At 36.8% G+C, this 17,544-nt stretch overlaps 1 protein-coding gene across 5 annotated transcripts in view; it reads left to right on the forward strand.

Annotated features, from left to right (window-relative positions):
* Positions 1–17,544, forward strand: part of KANSL1 (KAT8 regulatory NSL complex subunit 1) — a 160,678-nt gene that overhangs the window by 23,625 nt on the left and 119,509 nt on the right. For 4 of the 5 annotated variants that reach the window (XM_011377086.2, XM_023521578.1, XM_023521577.1 and 1 more), the window contains exon 3: positions 15,695–17,063. In XM_011377086.2, the coding sequence (XP_011375388.1) occupies positions 15,778–17,063 (1,286 nt within the window). In that variant the 5' untranslated portion in view covers positions 15,695–15,777. Of the gene's footprint in view, positions 105–15,694; positions 17,064–17,544 lie in introns of all 5 variants that reach the window. The other variant, XM_011377088.2, reaches the window with a different exon arrangement.

A 17,544-nucleotide genomic window follows, 5' to 3' on the forward strand; every position in this document is an offset into this window, starting at 1 on the left:
GCCGCCGCCGCTGCCGGCCCTCGGCGCCCAGGCCGGGGGCTGTTTGCAAACTGCGCCCATTTTGTGGGGCTGAATCCGCCCGGGCTACGCTCCTCCATCACGTGGTAGGTGCTGCTGCTCCTCTCCTCCACCTCCTCCCGCTGCCCTTTCTCCTTCTCCCCGCTCTCCCTGTGGCTCCCATTTCTCCCTGTCTTTGTTAGTTGTAACTAGAAAGGCAGGGCAGGGCAGGAAAAATCCCCGGAACTTTAAATGGCCTCTCCGGGTTTCCCCGCTGTGGGTCCGGGGCTGGGAGTCGCCCCAAGGGCGGGGGTGTGCGGGGGCCCTTCCCCACCAGCTGCCGCCTCGTTCGCCAGCTTTGCCTTTGGCGTTCTATTTAAAAAAATAAGGCCTTAAGAACACGATTTATTCCTGTTAAAAAATCCCAAAACAAACTCTGCCTCTTGCTTTGAACTTCTCTTGACTGCAAAAGGCCTTTCTGTGCTCAAAACACATCTTGCGCGGTTCACGATGTGTATCACAACACAACTCTGATTGTTTTTAGTGAGATGGTTATTTGTTTCATTTATTATTTTCGTTGCCTGTAAATTGAGGTCACTTAGGTTTCCAGATCTAGTCTCTCTCAGGCGGACGTGTTTTTTTTTTTTTTTTTTAACTAAAGAGGAAGAGGCATTTATTTGCTTTTAAGTGAGTTTGGGGGGCCTGTTTTCCGGCTGACGGTCTTTTGATAGTTCGGTTGTTTTCCATACAATAAACAATCCTACTCTCATGTTTTACTTAAAAATCCTTTTGTTTTCCATTTTCGGGATCTCAGTGTTGTTTTGTGTATATATATATATTTTTTTTTGAGAAACACGTTACTTAACTATTGCTTATTGGATTGCCTTAGGGGAGAAGGGGTGACATGATGGCGCCACTTTAAATTGCTCTTTCCTGCTTCGTTTTTCCCCCCCTTTATTCTAGAGGTCATTGGTGCGTTTTTCGTAACCTATTAATAAAACTATACTTGAGAGTATTAACAATGTAACTCATAGGGCTAGAGTTTGGTACCTTAAGGATCGGGAGACCCGAATCTCGAGGTCCCCAAAGTTCCGAGAAATCTCTAGTCTTCCTGCCTCCCCTCCCTCCCCTCCATTCACAATCCTAGTGTTGCCATCTCCTTTGTCACGTGGCAAGCAATCATTGTGTTTTTTTTGTTTGTTTTGGGGTGTGTGTTTATATTTTTAAATTGTAGCCCAGAAGAACCTTCCCCTTCCCCATTGGAGAGAACAAAACGTTTTAGTTGTTTTAGTTTTAGAGTCGGAGAAGATTTATAATAAACGATAAAATTACATAATCTTTGCCTTGCATAATCATGATATAGTTATAGATTGTTACTGAATTAAGTCTCTAAAGCACTTTCAAATATGTAAAGTAATGCATCAGAATATGTTTTTCACATCTCAAAATAGTACAGTTTCTATTTTCCCTACTTTTGGGGTCATTTAAAGTACCACTATTTACAAAGGCTTAAGTGGGTGTGTTTTCCCCTCCCCCCCTTCTATAGAATATACTTGGTTCCGTTCCTAACATACTGTTTGACCAATTTAGAAATTTTCAATTGTCTGCAGGCTTGTCAGTTAAAACTATTTTTCTTTTTTTCTAACAACAGTGAATACTTTTGAGTAACGTGTTTTACCTAAAGTATTTCATTACATTTCTATTGTGCTTTTGATCAGGAGAATTTTTGCTTTTAATCCTGTAGGTTTAGAAGAATATTCAATTATCTGTTTCTTTATATCAGTTTTCTTAATAATTATGTAAATTCTTATTTTATAAAATACCAAGTATATTTTTCTCTTGCTTCTACATAGGTTTGTAGCCACTTTTAGAATGAAAAAATAATTGTGTTAAACTTTTTTTTAAAGTAGATACGAAATGCAGTGATTCTTAAGGATGCATTGATTCTCGTCTTAGTATATTTTCAATGGTTTGGGCCATTTTCTTTGCTAACAGTTACATCATGTCATGTGATAATGTGCAGTGTGATGTGTAATTCTAAAAATAAGGCAAGGTAAAAATGCTCATCCCTTGAGAGCTTAAAAAAGATAAATGTGGGATAACTGATTTATATTTCTTTGGTCTTGGAATTCTGATTTTGATTTCCACTAGGTTTCTCCAATAAAGTGTGTAGTTACTTTGACCTTTAGCATATTTAATGTATTTGTTAGTGATCTCATGATTAGAGGTGGTTAAATTTTTATTTTTCAAGTGTGCACTCTTTAGAAACATTAGATGTGACAAAAAATTTTAACGTGTATTATGGTGAAGATGACTGGTTTCTGATAACTATCTTATTGAAGTATATATAAAATAAGTGTTTTTGGTTTGTGTCTGTAGACAGTTAAAAGTGATCAATTAAATATTAATGGAGTGTTGAGATGGGTGGGGTTTTTTGATCCTTTCACCTATGTGAATCTATTGAAGTATTTAGAAGTGTTCCTGCATCTCTCCTGAAAGCCTTGTTCAGAACATTAGTATTTGACTTTTGTGCTTTACCAAAGTGAGATGTTAAATTTTTGTCTGATTTTTCTTTCTTCTTGCCTACACATGTTACTTCTATGGCTAAACCTGCAGAGCATTCTTTGATTGTTAGGTGACTTATCCTGTTGAGGAAAATTCTGGAAGCTAGAAAATGAGTAAGCCATAGTTCACTTTCGAACTTTCATCGAGGTGAGAAGAAAGGAAAATAACTACTCCATTTTTTTCTTCTTCAAACAGGGCCAATACTCTTCCATCTCTAGTATGCTATAGTGTAACCTGCATCCTCTGGATTTTATTGAGTTGACCACAGATTTTAATTGTATTTTAAAGTGAAAACAAAAAGTTTTGGAGTTGTTCTGTTTGCTATAATCTGACTCATGTAACCTGTAAAAACATAGGGAGGGCCATTGTGGTTGGTGGTACTGGTTTGAAAGGCATTTTAGTATTTGAGTGCTTCTAGTTAGAAACTTTTGTGAGTAAAGCTTAGTTATACTAGACAAGCAATTTTTCAGTGTTGTAAAAAAAACATACAAATTTATGTTATATTTTCTAAACAATAGTCATTGAAAATCCTGCATTTAAAGAGTAATGCTTATTCCTCTTATATTTAGTTAGCTTCCTTTGGGGGGCTTAGTAAGGATTATTTTCTTCTTGGTGAGGCCATTAAGACACAAATTTAAGTGACTTCCTTACTGGAGAGATATTTTTTAAATTGATTGATTTCTTTTTTCCCAAAGGATCTCTCCATTCTCTTGAGTTTAGAAAGGAGTAGGAATAGTGCAGATTAAGTATGTGGTCTTCTGTTGATTGCCCCAGAGCAAATCTCATTGCATGGTTTATTTGCATATTAAAGCATTTTTTCTTTGCCCTTTTTCTCTATTTTAAGTAAGTTTCTGCCTTGATTGGTTAGACTGTTATATGTCTTAGCAAGCATATTTTGCACTAGTGCCCTTTTACTTGATCACTTTACAAAGTACAGTGCAGGTGTCACAAATAGGATGTCCGAAACACCTGGCTTGCCTACTGTGTCAGTGCAGAAAGTATTTGGACCATGTCCTTTACCTAAAATAGGACTTTTATTTCTTGGAAATCTATATTAAGACTGGATTTTGAGTCTTCATGTTGCTTCTGAAGATGTATGTTTATATTACAGCTTGTGTCCTGGTAAAGTGCATATTAGTCTCTGGGCATACTAAGTTTTGCAGAAATATTCCTTTCAGAATGTAATGATTCATAACACAAAGTAAGACTCATCAGTACTTCCCATTCTCTGAAATGTGAGATCAAATCAGTGAGCCACAATGATGGTTAGGAAGGACAATATATAAATTAGAAAAGACAAATATCTCACTGTACTATATAGGTCAACAACATTTGAAGGCCACAAGTAGAGGTAGGAGGTATCCTTGGGTGTCACTTGCAGATTGTGGGGAGCGTCACAGTTACTAGTTTAGTTAAAATTTGTTTCTGCATCATGACATATGCCTACCTTTTAGGATGTAGAGTAAAATGTATAGGAGAAAATAAGCCAACAGGTATGATTAACCAAAAAGCCTGAATTTCAGAAAAGATCTGAAAAATTTTTTTTGTCTTTTTGTTGTTGTTGTTGTTATTTATTTATTTTAACATGTGTTAAGCTTTTTTTTTTTAACCTTTGGTAGAGGAAAGGTAAAGCTAAAACACAGTATATGGAAACTGACTTCAAAGTAGAAAGGACAGTTCATATTTAGGAATGAAAAACGAACTTGGGTTGTCTGAAAGAAAAACTTCAAGTTTATATATGAAGGTTTTAAACTTTTATGCCAAGAGGCCCTCAGAGGCGGAGACCTTTTGAATTCTTGTTTCTCGGTAGGGTAGTGGTGTCTGGCAAATAATAGCTGCTTGATGTTACTTTCTGCAAGCTTTGCTTTTTCAAGATTTTAAACTAGTTCCATAAAGTTTGACATTTGAATGCCCTAAGTTAATAGGGAATTACTTAACTGAGAATTATTTAGCCATATATTTTGTTGTTGACTGTCTTTTTGTTGTTGACATGTCTTTTTTCCCCCTAGTTCTAATTTTTTTAGAATTACATTTTCTTCCCAAGCTTTTGAGAATCAGGAAATGTAAGGTGGAGGTAAATTCAGTGCAGTTTTATCTAAATGTTATCAAAAACTCTGGTTCTTGTTACTTGAACCAGGAATCCCAAATAAGATCTAAGATCTCACTTTGAATTTTAATACAGCAGATTCTTCACTTGTTTGGAAAAAGTTGCTTGAGTGGCATCAAACTTAACGGAGTCCTTCACCTTTTAATCTCTTTTTTTTTTCCAGAAGGAGCAGTTTAAGGTCAGACTTGGTTAATCTCAGTTGGAGGGGAAGTGTTGGGAATAAAAAAGATGAACAGCAATTTTGTTGTTAGACCGTTAAACCAAAAATTGCTAAGAGCTGATATCCAGGCTTGCTCTCTTGCTACTTGCTTTTTGGTCTTTGTGACTGCTTATTAGCACCTCCACTGGAGGGTGTGAAGGGATAGAGGTGAAAGCTAATTAGTTTAATCTCTGATGTTTGCTAGTACAGAGGCTTTGTAGAAATACTAGTTTGATAAGTTGAACTGCCAGGAAAGTTTTATTAAACTGTTCATTACCATGGAGAACTGAGGATTTTGAAGACCTTAAGCATATATCAAAAAAAAAAAAAAAAAATTTGGGCAGCTTTTTTTTTGCAGTTATTGGTTTACTGTTCACCTCCTAAATTTCCCTTTAGCCTATCAAGGGAACGAAAAGAGGATGTTAGTATTAATTTTTAAAATTGCTCCGGCATTGGAAAAATTAGTTTTCATTTATCATTAATTCAATACCTTAAAGGGATGTAGGTTTCAGTGAGATCCCTGGAATTTGGTCAAGGGATAACATAACCTGTTTGCTTTTGAATTTCTTGGACCCTTCAAGAAGTTTTCAATTTTAGGATTGTTCAAACACTTATATTATTAGAATTTGTTAGAAGGAAATGAGATAAAAGTTCATTTTTTCCTCATCTTTTTGTGAACTAGACTGGTATGAAATCAGTGATACAATAGAAATAGGATAAACACCAATTAATATTTTGATATGTAGTCATCCTTCAAAATGTTTTTCCATTTATTTTAAAACACAAATAGGATCGTACTTAATGTAGCTTAATCTTTTTTTTCCACTTAGCTTTATATACCAGAGATTTTTCACATCATTGTATACAGTTTTTTTAAATAACTGTAATATTCTAGTGTGTCTTTTGTTTTTAATTTAAAGGTTGTATGTGTGTATTACAGTTCCTCAGTGAAAGAATTGTGCATACATCTTTATGTATCTATGAGAATATTTTGTTGGATAGGTTCCTAGAAATCCAGTTACTGGGTAAAAATTTGGGTAATTGCATTTAGAATTTTGATAGTTATTGCCTTCAAAAGGCTTATGTCATCACATCTAATAGTTTTAAAAGTACAGTTAAAAAGTTTGGCAGTCTGAGTGCAGGTGCTTGGCGATATAAATGACTGTAACTTGAGGTCTGTAGATGAAGTCTGTCCTGGGTTCGTTCAGTCGATGCCTGCTTCTTATTAGGTCATTATCACTTTATGATCAGACATCCCCATTAGCTTCGAAATGGGTCTCCATCTCATACGTTTGACACAGAATATTCAGGTTAACTAACATATGTTGTTTCCCTGTCTACCAGGCCCGGGCTACATGTGTGGGATAAAGGTAAAGCATAATCCCTTTATAAATAAGTATATAGCTGGAGGATTGGGGGGAGCTGGGTGAAAAAAGTGAAGAGATTAAGAAGTACAAATTGGTAGTTATAAAATAGTTATGGGGATATGAAGTACAGTTTAAAGAATATAGTCAATAATATTGTAATAACTATGTGTAGTGCCAGGTGGATACTAGACTAATTGGGGATCACTCTGTAAATTATATAAATGTCTAACCACTATGCCGTACACCCGAAATTAATATAAAATAATATTGACTGTGAACTCTGATTGAAAAATAAACATAAAAGTATATAGTCTAGGGAAGAAGGGGAAAGACAGTTGGAAATTTATTTTACATTATGACCTGTTGCCCATGGTGTCATGGGAGTATAGGTAAGACCTTAGGGAGAGGGACCCCTAACTCAACCTGGAATGAATGGGGCAATGCTAGAAAGAGCATGTGATCTTGGAGCTGAATCTTAAAAGAGAGAGTAGCATGAGCAAAGGTGCAAGGACACAGAAGAGCCTGGAACTGTAAATATGATTCAGGTGGCTGGAGTGGAACCAAGTTGGAGATGAGGCTGAGTGTGAAAAAGAGGATATATAATATATTCTGTGTGGGGACTTTGGATTCATCCTTACCCTAGTGTTGTTGAAGGATTTTAAGCAGGAACACAACAATGGCATATTTATGTTCCCTCCCTCATTCCCTCTCTCCCTCCTTTTTTCCTAATCACTTTGGTAGTGGACGCTAGATTGAAGGCTTGCTGAGACAGGAAGAAAGCAGTTCCCTGGATTACTGTAGTACATAATGAGGTTCTGAACAAAGGCAGTGACATTAAGGATGGAATAAATGTGCCAGTCATTCTGCCTATCTTGAACCTTCCCTGGTCAGCCTTGAAAATTCAGCCGGAATGTGTCATCTCTTTCTGGAAACCTTCATTGACCCTTTCAGGGAAAACGTAGTGCTTTATCATCTGGGTTTACCTTCACACCTAATTTCTATCTTCTTTGGCATTAATGAAGGTTATAATTCTTAGCGTTTCTACATTAGAATGTGAACTGTAGTCTGTTATTGTGTTTGGCATTAGTATATGTTTAAATGAGATCTATGATAGATAATATATCTGATTAGGATCAGAATTCACTTACATATAGTTCAGAATGTTGAAGAGCAGGAATTGGTTTTGGATTTGGTTTTGGGGGCAGGGAATGGGTTTTGGATACGGGATGCTCGAAGTAGCAGTATGGGTGATGCTGAATTCTGCTTATTCTTTAGATTTCAACTTAAATTTTGTTCCCTCTGGGAAGCTTTCTATGACCCCACCCACTCACCCTGTGTGATTTTCCCCTAATATGGGATTCCTTGATCACACAGTAGTGTCTGTTTTTACTGATCCTTTTCATCATCAGTGTGGTGCTTTTAATGTAGACATTTTAATAAAACGTTTATTGGAGATAATCAGTTGGTATTCCCTCACACTTTCCTCTGAAGACCAAAATTGTGTCTAGCAGTTAAGGCTCTTCCAATTTAAACCTAGCCTTAAACTTAGTATAGTGGTTGAAAAAGCATGGACTTTAGATTTAGAATTAGGGATTTGAATTGGAATCCTGCCTCTGCAACTTACGAGTTGTGTGATCTTGGGCACATTACTACTGAGCATCAAGTTTTCTCATCTATAAAATGAGAATAAGAGTACTTGCCTTACAATGTTATTGTAAAGATTAAATGAGAACATGTGTAAAACAGCACAGTGACTGACATAGTAAAAGGTCAGTTAATGTTAGTGAACGGCATTCATAACAATAACGTATTCTCCAGTCAGAGCTACGATTCCTTTAGTAGTTATAAAACTTTTTCAGTTAAGAAGCCCTGTTAACATAGAAAAATGTTAGGGACTGGATTGATGAGGTCCACATTATTTCTTTGTTTTATAACAAAAATTATGCTTCCCACTCTGTATTGTATTTCATGACATATATTTGTTTCCATGTAAAAGAAGTAATTTCTAGTGTATCTCCTAATGCAGCATTTAGTACTTCATCACAAATCACTACATAACTGCTTTCTTCCCTCTCTTTTTGAGAAGCTGTATGTGTACCACTTGGTTCATTGAAATTGTTCTGTGGCTCATCGCCCAAATCCTTTCCCGTTATTTTGATTGTGTCAGTTTCTCATTTAGAGTTTCCTCATCTTTCTCTGCTGGGCAAAATCTTACACTCGAAGGCTTACCTCACCAAGTCCGTTTTGACTACTCTAGCCCAGTACACTTTGTGAACAAGCTCTATATACATTTAGTGAGCATGCAAAATAAGGGTGCTAAAGAACACTGCCTGTCTTGGAAATAGAATTTACAAATTGACAATTGCTGACAATTGAGTGATGATGACTAAGTGCATTGTACAGTTTAAGCAGGAAGAAAGCAATGTGAATCTGAATAGTCTGGAAAAGTTCTTATGGAGATGCTGTATATTAAAGGATTGATTAAGTTTTGGACCTAAAGGGTAGAAGGGCCTTCCAGGTAGAAGCAGCAGCATAGGGAAAGATTGTGGAGTTGGGAGACTGGGGAGAGCGGGGAGCAGTTCTAGGTCCATGCCACCTGATTCACTTGCTCCGAATATTGTTTTAGGTTTCATCTTGGAGAATTTTGACTCATGAAAAAGGCTCTAGAAGCTCTTCTAGAGTAGAGAAGTAAGGTGATAAAAAGAATGAACTGGATCGGAATGGAATGAGTTGGAGGACTTGAGGCATCCCTGGCTGGGTTTGGGTTGGTAGTGTTGGGGATAGAGAGGATATACCAATACTGAACAGTTTCATGAGCAGTTAATGGACAGATTTCATCATAAAGAAAATGGAGTAATGAAGGAAAGAAGCGCCTTCTCTAAGAGCCTTTACGTTTTCTGTTTATGTCAGTTATTTGGCCCTTCTGCAAACTTTAGCTCCTTTCAGTTTCTGAATTTAAGCTTGGAGGAGACTGACCATTCTGCTGTGGTGACTTTAGTTGAGGTTCTTGTTGCATCTTGTCTGGGTTATTGCAGTAGCTTCTTCTTTGGTTTTTGCCTTTTTACTTTCTTTTAATCCATCGTATCTTACTGGTCTCTCTAAAGCACAGTTCTGATGTGTCATTCCCCATTTGAAAACCTTTAATGACTTCTGCTGCCTTTAAGTCTGGGTAAAAGCTGGCTATTTAAGGTTGTCCATTAATGATCTGGCTTCAGTCTGCCTTTCCACCTCTTTCTATACTGCTTCCTCTATTAAAATATGCTTTATATTTCAAGCAAATTGATCATTTCTTTTAACCTCCAGAGTGTGTCCTATGTTTTCCCACAGCCTTGCCTTTTCTCGTGTCATTTCCTTGCACTAGAATGCCATGTTACCATTCTCTTGCCCTAGCTTTTACATAATGAATTTTAGCTAATTTTCAAGTTTCAGCTGAAATTTTGACAGCTTTGTGGACATAACTATCCTTTGTGCCCTAACCATCCTTTCTCCTCCTGTTTCTTTCCTTTGTGCAGAGTAATGAGGTATAGTGGGGAAGAGGTTAGTAGAAGCCACATTATGGGCAAACTTTTCTTCCCCATCTGAGTTTTGCTTCTGTTTTAAGTGAAAGTGTGGTTGTTGTCCAGCCAAATGGCCAGACCCTTACCCTTGGGTCTCTTCAGCTTATCGACATTTTTGCAAGGTGGATGCTGCTAGTTTATTCTTGGGTAATGAGAGTCTTGTCTTGGAAACCTACTAGGAATAAAGCAAAGTTTTCATTTGTGAGTGTGGAGTTAGTTGTGACTTGCAGTATTCGAAGCAGCTGGATGTTTTGCTTTCTGGAAAGAATATATCTTTATATCTTCAGATATAAAGATATAGACATAGAGTGTATCTCTAAGCAATACTTCTCAATTGGGAGATGCGGTTTTGCCCCCATGGGACATTTGACATGTCTAGAGGCATTTTTGTTATAATTTGTAGGCGGGTGTTACTGACATCTAATGGATGGAAGCCAGGGGTACTGCTGAACATCTTACAGTGCACAGGAGAAACCCCCTGCCCCCTACAACAAAAAGTTACTCAGCACAAGATGTCAGTAGTGCTGAGGCCGAGAAACTCTGCCTTAGGGATTTGTTTCTGCTTCCCAAATGCTACTTGTGTTAGGTGGAAGTTTGTTCTTGAACCTATATTGCAGTTTTGAGTAATAAATTCATAAGCACAGGAAGGGATCCTAAAAGTTACATATTTGAACTTTATTCCAACTTGTATCCCTCAGAACAGTGTTCTGCAAGATGTTAATAGGTATCATGGAAAAAAGGTGTTTATTTAAGTGAGTTTGGTAAAGGCAAACAGTTGAGTATTCAGTATGCTGAAGTATATTGTGAATTACATTGTGAATCTACATCAGAGAAGTTTTTCCCAAATGTGTTTGCCTGCTGACATTTACCAGTCCCCAAAATGCTTCTGTGGAACTGGTAGGGAAACCATTAATTACCTAGCCCATCCTTTTATAGCAGGGCCTTTCTTTTGTCTTTTAAAGCTTACTGGAGAATCTTAATTTATGTCAGTGATAGCAGGTAAATTAGCTTCATCTGTATTTGTCATAGTGTGGTTTATTAGATGAACTAAAAATTGGGATATTTTAAGTTTCTTATTTTGAGTGTACAATATAACTTTATTGTCTGTCTCCACTAGTAAATTGGAAATTATAATCCCAGCCCGAAACCTACTGCCCAGGTTGTTGAGGATTAATAAGTTAATTATAGCTTTTAATGCTTTGTATTCTTCAGAGAAAGGTGATTTATCATAAGCTGTTGCGCTGTTTTTGTAACATTGCTTAAGTTTGACAGGTTTTCTCTGTTTTAAGTTGTTAAAAAGTGAAGCTTTTGGGATTCAAGGGAAATTGGAATCATTGTTTTAATCAACATTTTGCTGAGTATGTTAAATTTTAAGAATGTTACTGTGACGTTTTGCTTACACTGGTTTTTTTTTTTTGGCTCTTTAAGAATTTGCATTATTTTCTTTTTGCTTCTTTTCTTTTTATTATACATGTTTATGGTGGAAACAACACAAAAGAATCTTACCATTTTTTAAACAAAAATGAGTTCATAGTATTTTGTTTTGTAACAGCTTTAAAAAAAAAACAGCGAAGCAAGCACATTTTCATGTTAGTAAATGTAGCTCTGCCTTGTTTTTTATGGTTGCATAGTATTCCATTGTGTGGATATTTCATAATTTAACTGAATTGTTGGGCATTTGGTTTGCTTTCTTTTTATCATAAGCAACATGAAATATTAAAAGTAAATCTAGACATAGAGCAAAAATATATGTTTAAAAAAAGTCCTAAGCTTAGGCAATGGGTTATGGCAATTATAGCTAATATTGAGTGCTAACTAGATTTGCTACATTGATTTATGTACTTGCTTTTTTTCTGCATGAAAAGTCTTCAAGTACAATGACATTTCAGAGAAGTAGTTGCTTATTATTTTTCCTGTGTATTAAGAAGTCTTGAAGTTTATTCCTTTGATATCTGCTTTTTCTTTATAGGTTATAATAGTAATGAAAATAATGGATGTTTGTGCCAGGCACTAGGCCAAGTAATTGAAAATATTTTAATTTAATCATCATAGCAACCTTGTGAGGTAGACTGTCATTTGCAGATGAGGAAATTGAGGGAACAGAATAGTTAACTTAAATGAGGGTGAAGCTAGGACATGCTCCCTTTATCTGTGAATGCCTTTGAGAGTAGTATTGAATCTTAGCATTTCAAGTCAGTAAAGGGAGAGTGTTGTAGATTTCAACCTCTTTTTTTTTTTTACTGTAGTATTGTTTTGGTATAGGAAAATAAAGATTGAGGAGTTGGGAATGGAATTCCTTCTGAAAAGGTTGCTTCTTCCCCTTCTCTTTTTTTCCCCTCTCTCTACTTATTTATATAATTGTTTTAGCAACTACTCTTTGCAGTGCATGCTGTGGGGATATTGAGACCAAGGAGGGAGTGTATGTAAACAAAATAAGCTCTTGCCTTTGAGATGTATGTGATTAGTGTCAAGTTCACAGATGTACTTTCAGAGGGTCAGAGAAATCTTGAAAGAAATGGGATTTGAGCCAGCGGATTTTTAAATTATAAACTTTAAAGAATTGAATAATTCTAAAATAACTTTGGAATATTTATTGCTTAAGTACCTTCTATGGTGTGATGTTAATTATGACTCTCTTTTATGTGTGCTGGGTGAGCCCGGGTTTTCCTGAATAAATTTTGTGTAAGCTGTGTAACATCTGTGTCCTTGCTTAGGTCCCCAGAGGGAGGCAGCCATTGCTGAGATTATGGTGCTCGTGGGTAGTAGGCTACAGCTCCTTTTCTCACATGTTGTGTTATTTATCTGGCACTGATACTGTTCCTCTTTGCATTGTTAGTATCAACCGTGTATTGATATCAATTCAAAAGAGGAGATTTGATTGATAGGAAAGATCTGATAGTGTTTTTTGTTTGTTTGTTTTGGGGAGAAAATGCTTTGCATACTGTAAAACCCAACATGTTTGAATGATTAACTTACATTGGTTCATCTGTCTATTGGTTTATAGTACTTTTTATGCTATGTTAAGAATTAATATCAACTTTAAAATCAGAAATAGCTAAAATAGACATGGAACAATTTGTTATACAGAATGCCATGTGCCAGAAAGTCGATAAGGATAACACTGTAAGCTCCAGAAGATCTAGTTATTTAATAGGATGTTCATTAAAATGCAATATTAGAACGCGAGCTTTTTGGCAGTTATGTAAAGCAGTAGAGAAATTTGAACTGTGAGTGTATTGGTATTCATATGGATGTTATTTCAAACATTAAATATTTTGATGTTGATTTGAATTGCTGTACTGTAATGAATCTTAGTGTAGTAGCGTAGTCCTGTAGGGCCCACCATTCTGTTGACATTGAACTTAAGATAAAAATGTTTGACCAAATTGTTGGAAGTTGTCTTTTATTTTTTTTGAGGGGGAAGGAGGTTGCTTTAGTTCAGTGATTCACAAATTTTTCGGCCTCAAGACCCCTTTTCACTCTTAGAAAATGTCGAGGTAACTACAAAGAGCTTTTATGAGTTATTATCAATAGTTGATGTATTAGAAACTTGGAGAAATTTTAAAAATATTTACTAATTCATCAAAAATAAACACATTACGTATTATAAAAAGCTTTTTACTAGAACAAGAACACTTAGCAAATAGCATTGTTATACATTTTTTGTAAATCTTTCTAGCTGTTTTCTGGCTTAATAGAAAAAAGCTGGTTTCTCATCTGGTTTTGCATTCATTCTATTGTGATATATTGTTTTGGTTGAAGTATATAAAGAAAATCTGACCTCACACAGATATGTATTTGGAAAAAGAGAATAGTGGGTGACATTACACCCAAACTTGACAAGTAGTAGTTTTATCAAGGTTAGTCGCAATGTGGAATCTAAAACCGTATCAGTGAACTTTTGTACTGTTAGATTAAAATCCATTAGTTTGTCTTGCACTTGCTTTTATCCAAGCATGAGTTTCTCATGTTCACTGGTAATTTACTGAGTCACACATAAATCTTCCAAATGTTGGCATATATAGTTACCAAAAAATTCACATTTCTCAGCAGTAGTCTGTTTAATCAAAAATGACTTTAGTGGGAAAATGTTCAAGCTCATGATGGTGGATACAAATTTTTAAAATACTTATTTTTGTGTGAAAAACTCAGGTTTTATAATTGGCAACAAACATTGTCAGTGGTTTTCCTTGAAGTGACAGGTTCACTTTGTTCATTTTTGAGAAAATGTCTGCTAACTACTTAAGTCTGAATAGCCATAATCTGTTATCGTTTTGCCAAGTAAAAATAGTGTTACATGAAAAAAGTTTCTAGTTCAGCTTGCAGTGCAGTTGTACAGGTGCTTTTTCTTAGACTTAAAGCAGCAGAAGTGCTTTATGCATACTTTCCTTTTCATTACACAGATTATTAAAAAAAATATAGTCCAGAGTAGAGATTTAACAAAATTCAATTTTCATAATTTTATCAAGGACATTAAGTAGAACTGTTTAAAAAACAAAACAAAACTATAAATGAATAGAGAATACAGTGACCAGTGACTGTTAGTATGCTTTGGTGCTTCTGCCTTCATTTGTGCTAAGATACTAGCAGGTTTGGCTTAGCCTTGTTTTTGTATCCTAATTGCAAATGTCAACGCAGTGAAAAAAAAACAAATAATGTTTTAGTATTGTAATGAAAATAGCTTTGATCTTGTGGATCCCTGAAGTTGTCTTTGAGTTGCCAAGAAGTTCATAGACCATACTTTGAAGAACAGCTGCCTTAGTACTTTACATAGATTTTCTTTTCCTCTCAGACCAAGTAAAATGGATAAAGAAGAGGCAAAGTGACTGAGGTTTTTGCTTGGGTTACTAAATGAAAGCAATGCCATTATCTGAGATGATAAAGTGTGTTAAGTAAGTGTGTCGGAAGAAGAAAGTGAATTTTGAGTTTCAGGGAGCTTGAGGAACATAGAAGTAGGAATGTTGATTAGTGCAGCACGGTAAGTTTCTGAGCATTAGGAGGCCTCACCATACTAGTGGTTGTTGCCAAGGAAGTGAGTTGAGAGAAGAAGACAGAAGAAGGGACCTTGGCATCAAGGACATTGGAAAGGAGACTCACAAAGAATGGAGTGGTCAGCACTACCTAATTCTTCAGAGAAGTCAAATAGAGTGGGGACAGACTTGACTGTTGGATTTGATAATGAGTTTACTGGTGACCTTTGCCCAGAGCAGTAGGAGTAGAAGCCAGATTAGAGAAGAGAGGAGTACAGAAGCAACTATTTATACTATTCTTTCAAGAAGTTTTGGGGTAAAGGAAAAGACATATGTTGGGCAATTAATTTAAGAGATGGACTATACTGAGGACAATGAAAGAAAAGAACGTTGATTACAGGTGTGATACAGTTAAGCTTGTTGTACTATGATCTATTTTGTGGAAAAGTGAGAAGCTGATGAACGCTGGATTCTCTGGCCAGAAAAATGCACAGAATTATGCCATTTAGCATACAAACTTTTTGGTAGGGATGAGGAGTTCCCTGCTAATTCTTTTCTGTTTAATTGTTAGATGTTTAGTTTCATACATTTGCTTCAAATTCACTAATTTTAAGCTTTAAAGAGCTTTTTCTTTTAAGCGCAGGTGATTTAACAATCTGTTATTCTTTCAGAATGGAACTTCTGTTTTGGCTATTTTCAATCTGTGGTAACAAATGACAAAAAAGAAGGGTGGAATTCTTTCTCTTATGCAGGATTGTTACATGACCCACCCACCCCATTCCCCACAACCAATTCACTCTCCAGAATGGTCCAAGTGTTTTTCTGAAGGCAGAGTTTGGATTATAGCCTGAAATAGTGTTTGTATTAAAAACATGTGTGTTATTTTCTAATGTGCCTGTATTTCTAACTTCCTTTTCTTCTTTCTCTTCTAGTCTGTTCTCTGGGGAGGCAGTAAGGGGCCGTGGAGCTGGCCTCGGCACCAGGAGAGGCTGGACTTCCTGTCTCTCTGTGCTGAATGGCTGCGATGGCGCCCGCTCTCACTGACGCAGCAGCTGAAGCACACCATATCCGGTTCAAACTGGCTCCCCCATCCTCCACTTTGTCCCCTGGCAGTGCCGAAAATAACGGCAACGCCAACATCCTTATTGCTGCCAACGGAACCAAAAGAAAAGCCATTGCTGCAGAGGATCCCAATCTAGACTTCCGAAATAATCCTAAGGAAGACTTGGGAAAGCTGCAACCATTGGTGGCGTCTTATCTCTGCTCCGATGTAACACCTGTTCCCTCAAAGGAGTCATTGAAATTGCAAGGTGTCTTCAGCAAGCAGACAGTCCTTAAATCTCACCCTCTCTTATCTCAGTCCTATGAACTCCGAGCTGAGCTGTTGGGTAGACAGCCAGTTTTGGAGTTTTCCTTGGAAAATTTTAGAACCATGAATACGAGTGGTCAGACGGCTCTGCCACAAGCACCTGTAAATGGGTTGGCTAAGAAATTGACTAAAAGTTCAACACATTGTGATCATGATAATTCCAGTCCCCTCAATGGGGGAAAACGAGCTCTCACTTCATCTTCTCTTCAGGGGGGTGAAGTAGTGACATCTGAATCTGGGGACTTGAAGGGGGGTATGACCAATTGCACTCTTCCACATAGAAGCCTTGATATAGAACACACAACTATATTTAGCAATAATAGCACTGCAAACAAATCTTCTGTAAATTCCATGGAACAGCCGGCACTTCAAGGAAGCAGTAGGATATCACCTGGCACAGACTCCAGTTCTAACTTGGGGGCTGTCAAGTTAGAGGGTAAAAAGTCTCCTCTGTCTTCCATACTTTTCAGTGCTTTAGAATCTGACACAAGGATAACAGCTTTACTGCGGCGGCAGGCTGATATTGAGAGCCGTGCCCGCAGGTTACAAAAGCGCTTACAAGTTGTGCAAGCCAAGCAGGTGGAGAGGCACATACAGCATCAACTGGGTGGATTTTTAGAGAAAACTTTGAGCAAACTGCCAAACTTGGAATCCTTAAGGGCCCGGAGCCAGTTGATGCTGACTCGAAAGGCCGAAGCTGCATTGAGAAAAGCTGCCAGTGAGACCACCACTTCAGAGGGACTTAGCAACTTCCTGAAAAGTGATTCGATTTCAGAAGAATTGGAGAGATTTACAGCTAGTGGTATAGCCAACTTGAGGTGCAGTGAACAAGCATTTGATTCCGATGTCACTGACAGTAGTTCAGGAGGAGAGTCTGATATCGAAGAGGAAGAACTGACCAGAGCTGATTCCGAGCAGCGCCATGTACCCCTGTGAGTAGCCCATGCATAATGTCATTCTTGAGAAATGTTGGGACAGGGGAGAAAGACTTGGTGAATTCCCATCACAGGGAGAATGGGATTCTTTCTATATAGGTGCCTAGGTTCCATTTGTCTTTTTCCTTATTTTAGGTATGTGGATGTATATACTTGCTAGTGAGGGAATGGAAGATATTTCTGGCATAGTGTTGTGTTACTATAGGCGAAAAGCTGCTCATATCCTTTTGAAATCTATTAAGAAAAAAACTAGAAGATATGTTTGTAAACCTGTACTTATTCTTTCAGAGTGAATACTTAGATTTCTTTTGAAACTGTACATAGGATATTTTCCTAAGTTTCTGTGACTTCAGATTTTGTTGTTTCTAATAGGTAGAGACAAAAGTTAGTTGACCTAGTTAACTTCACTGGAATTTATAGTTGCTTTTAATTGAGCTTTTAGCCAAGCATATACCCAATCTTCACTTTTAAGATTTGA

This window comes from Pteropus vampyrus, unplaced genomic scaffold (genome assembly GCF_000151845.1).
Source record: "Pteropus vampyrus isolate Shadow unplaced genomic scaffold, Pvam_2.0 Scaffold306, whole genome shotgun sequence".
Taxonomy (NCBI): domain Eukaryota; kingdom Metazoa; phylum Chordata; class Mammalia; order Chiroptera; family Pteropodidae; genus Pteropus; species Pteropus vampyrus.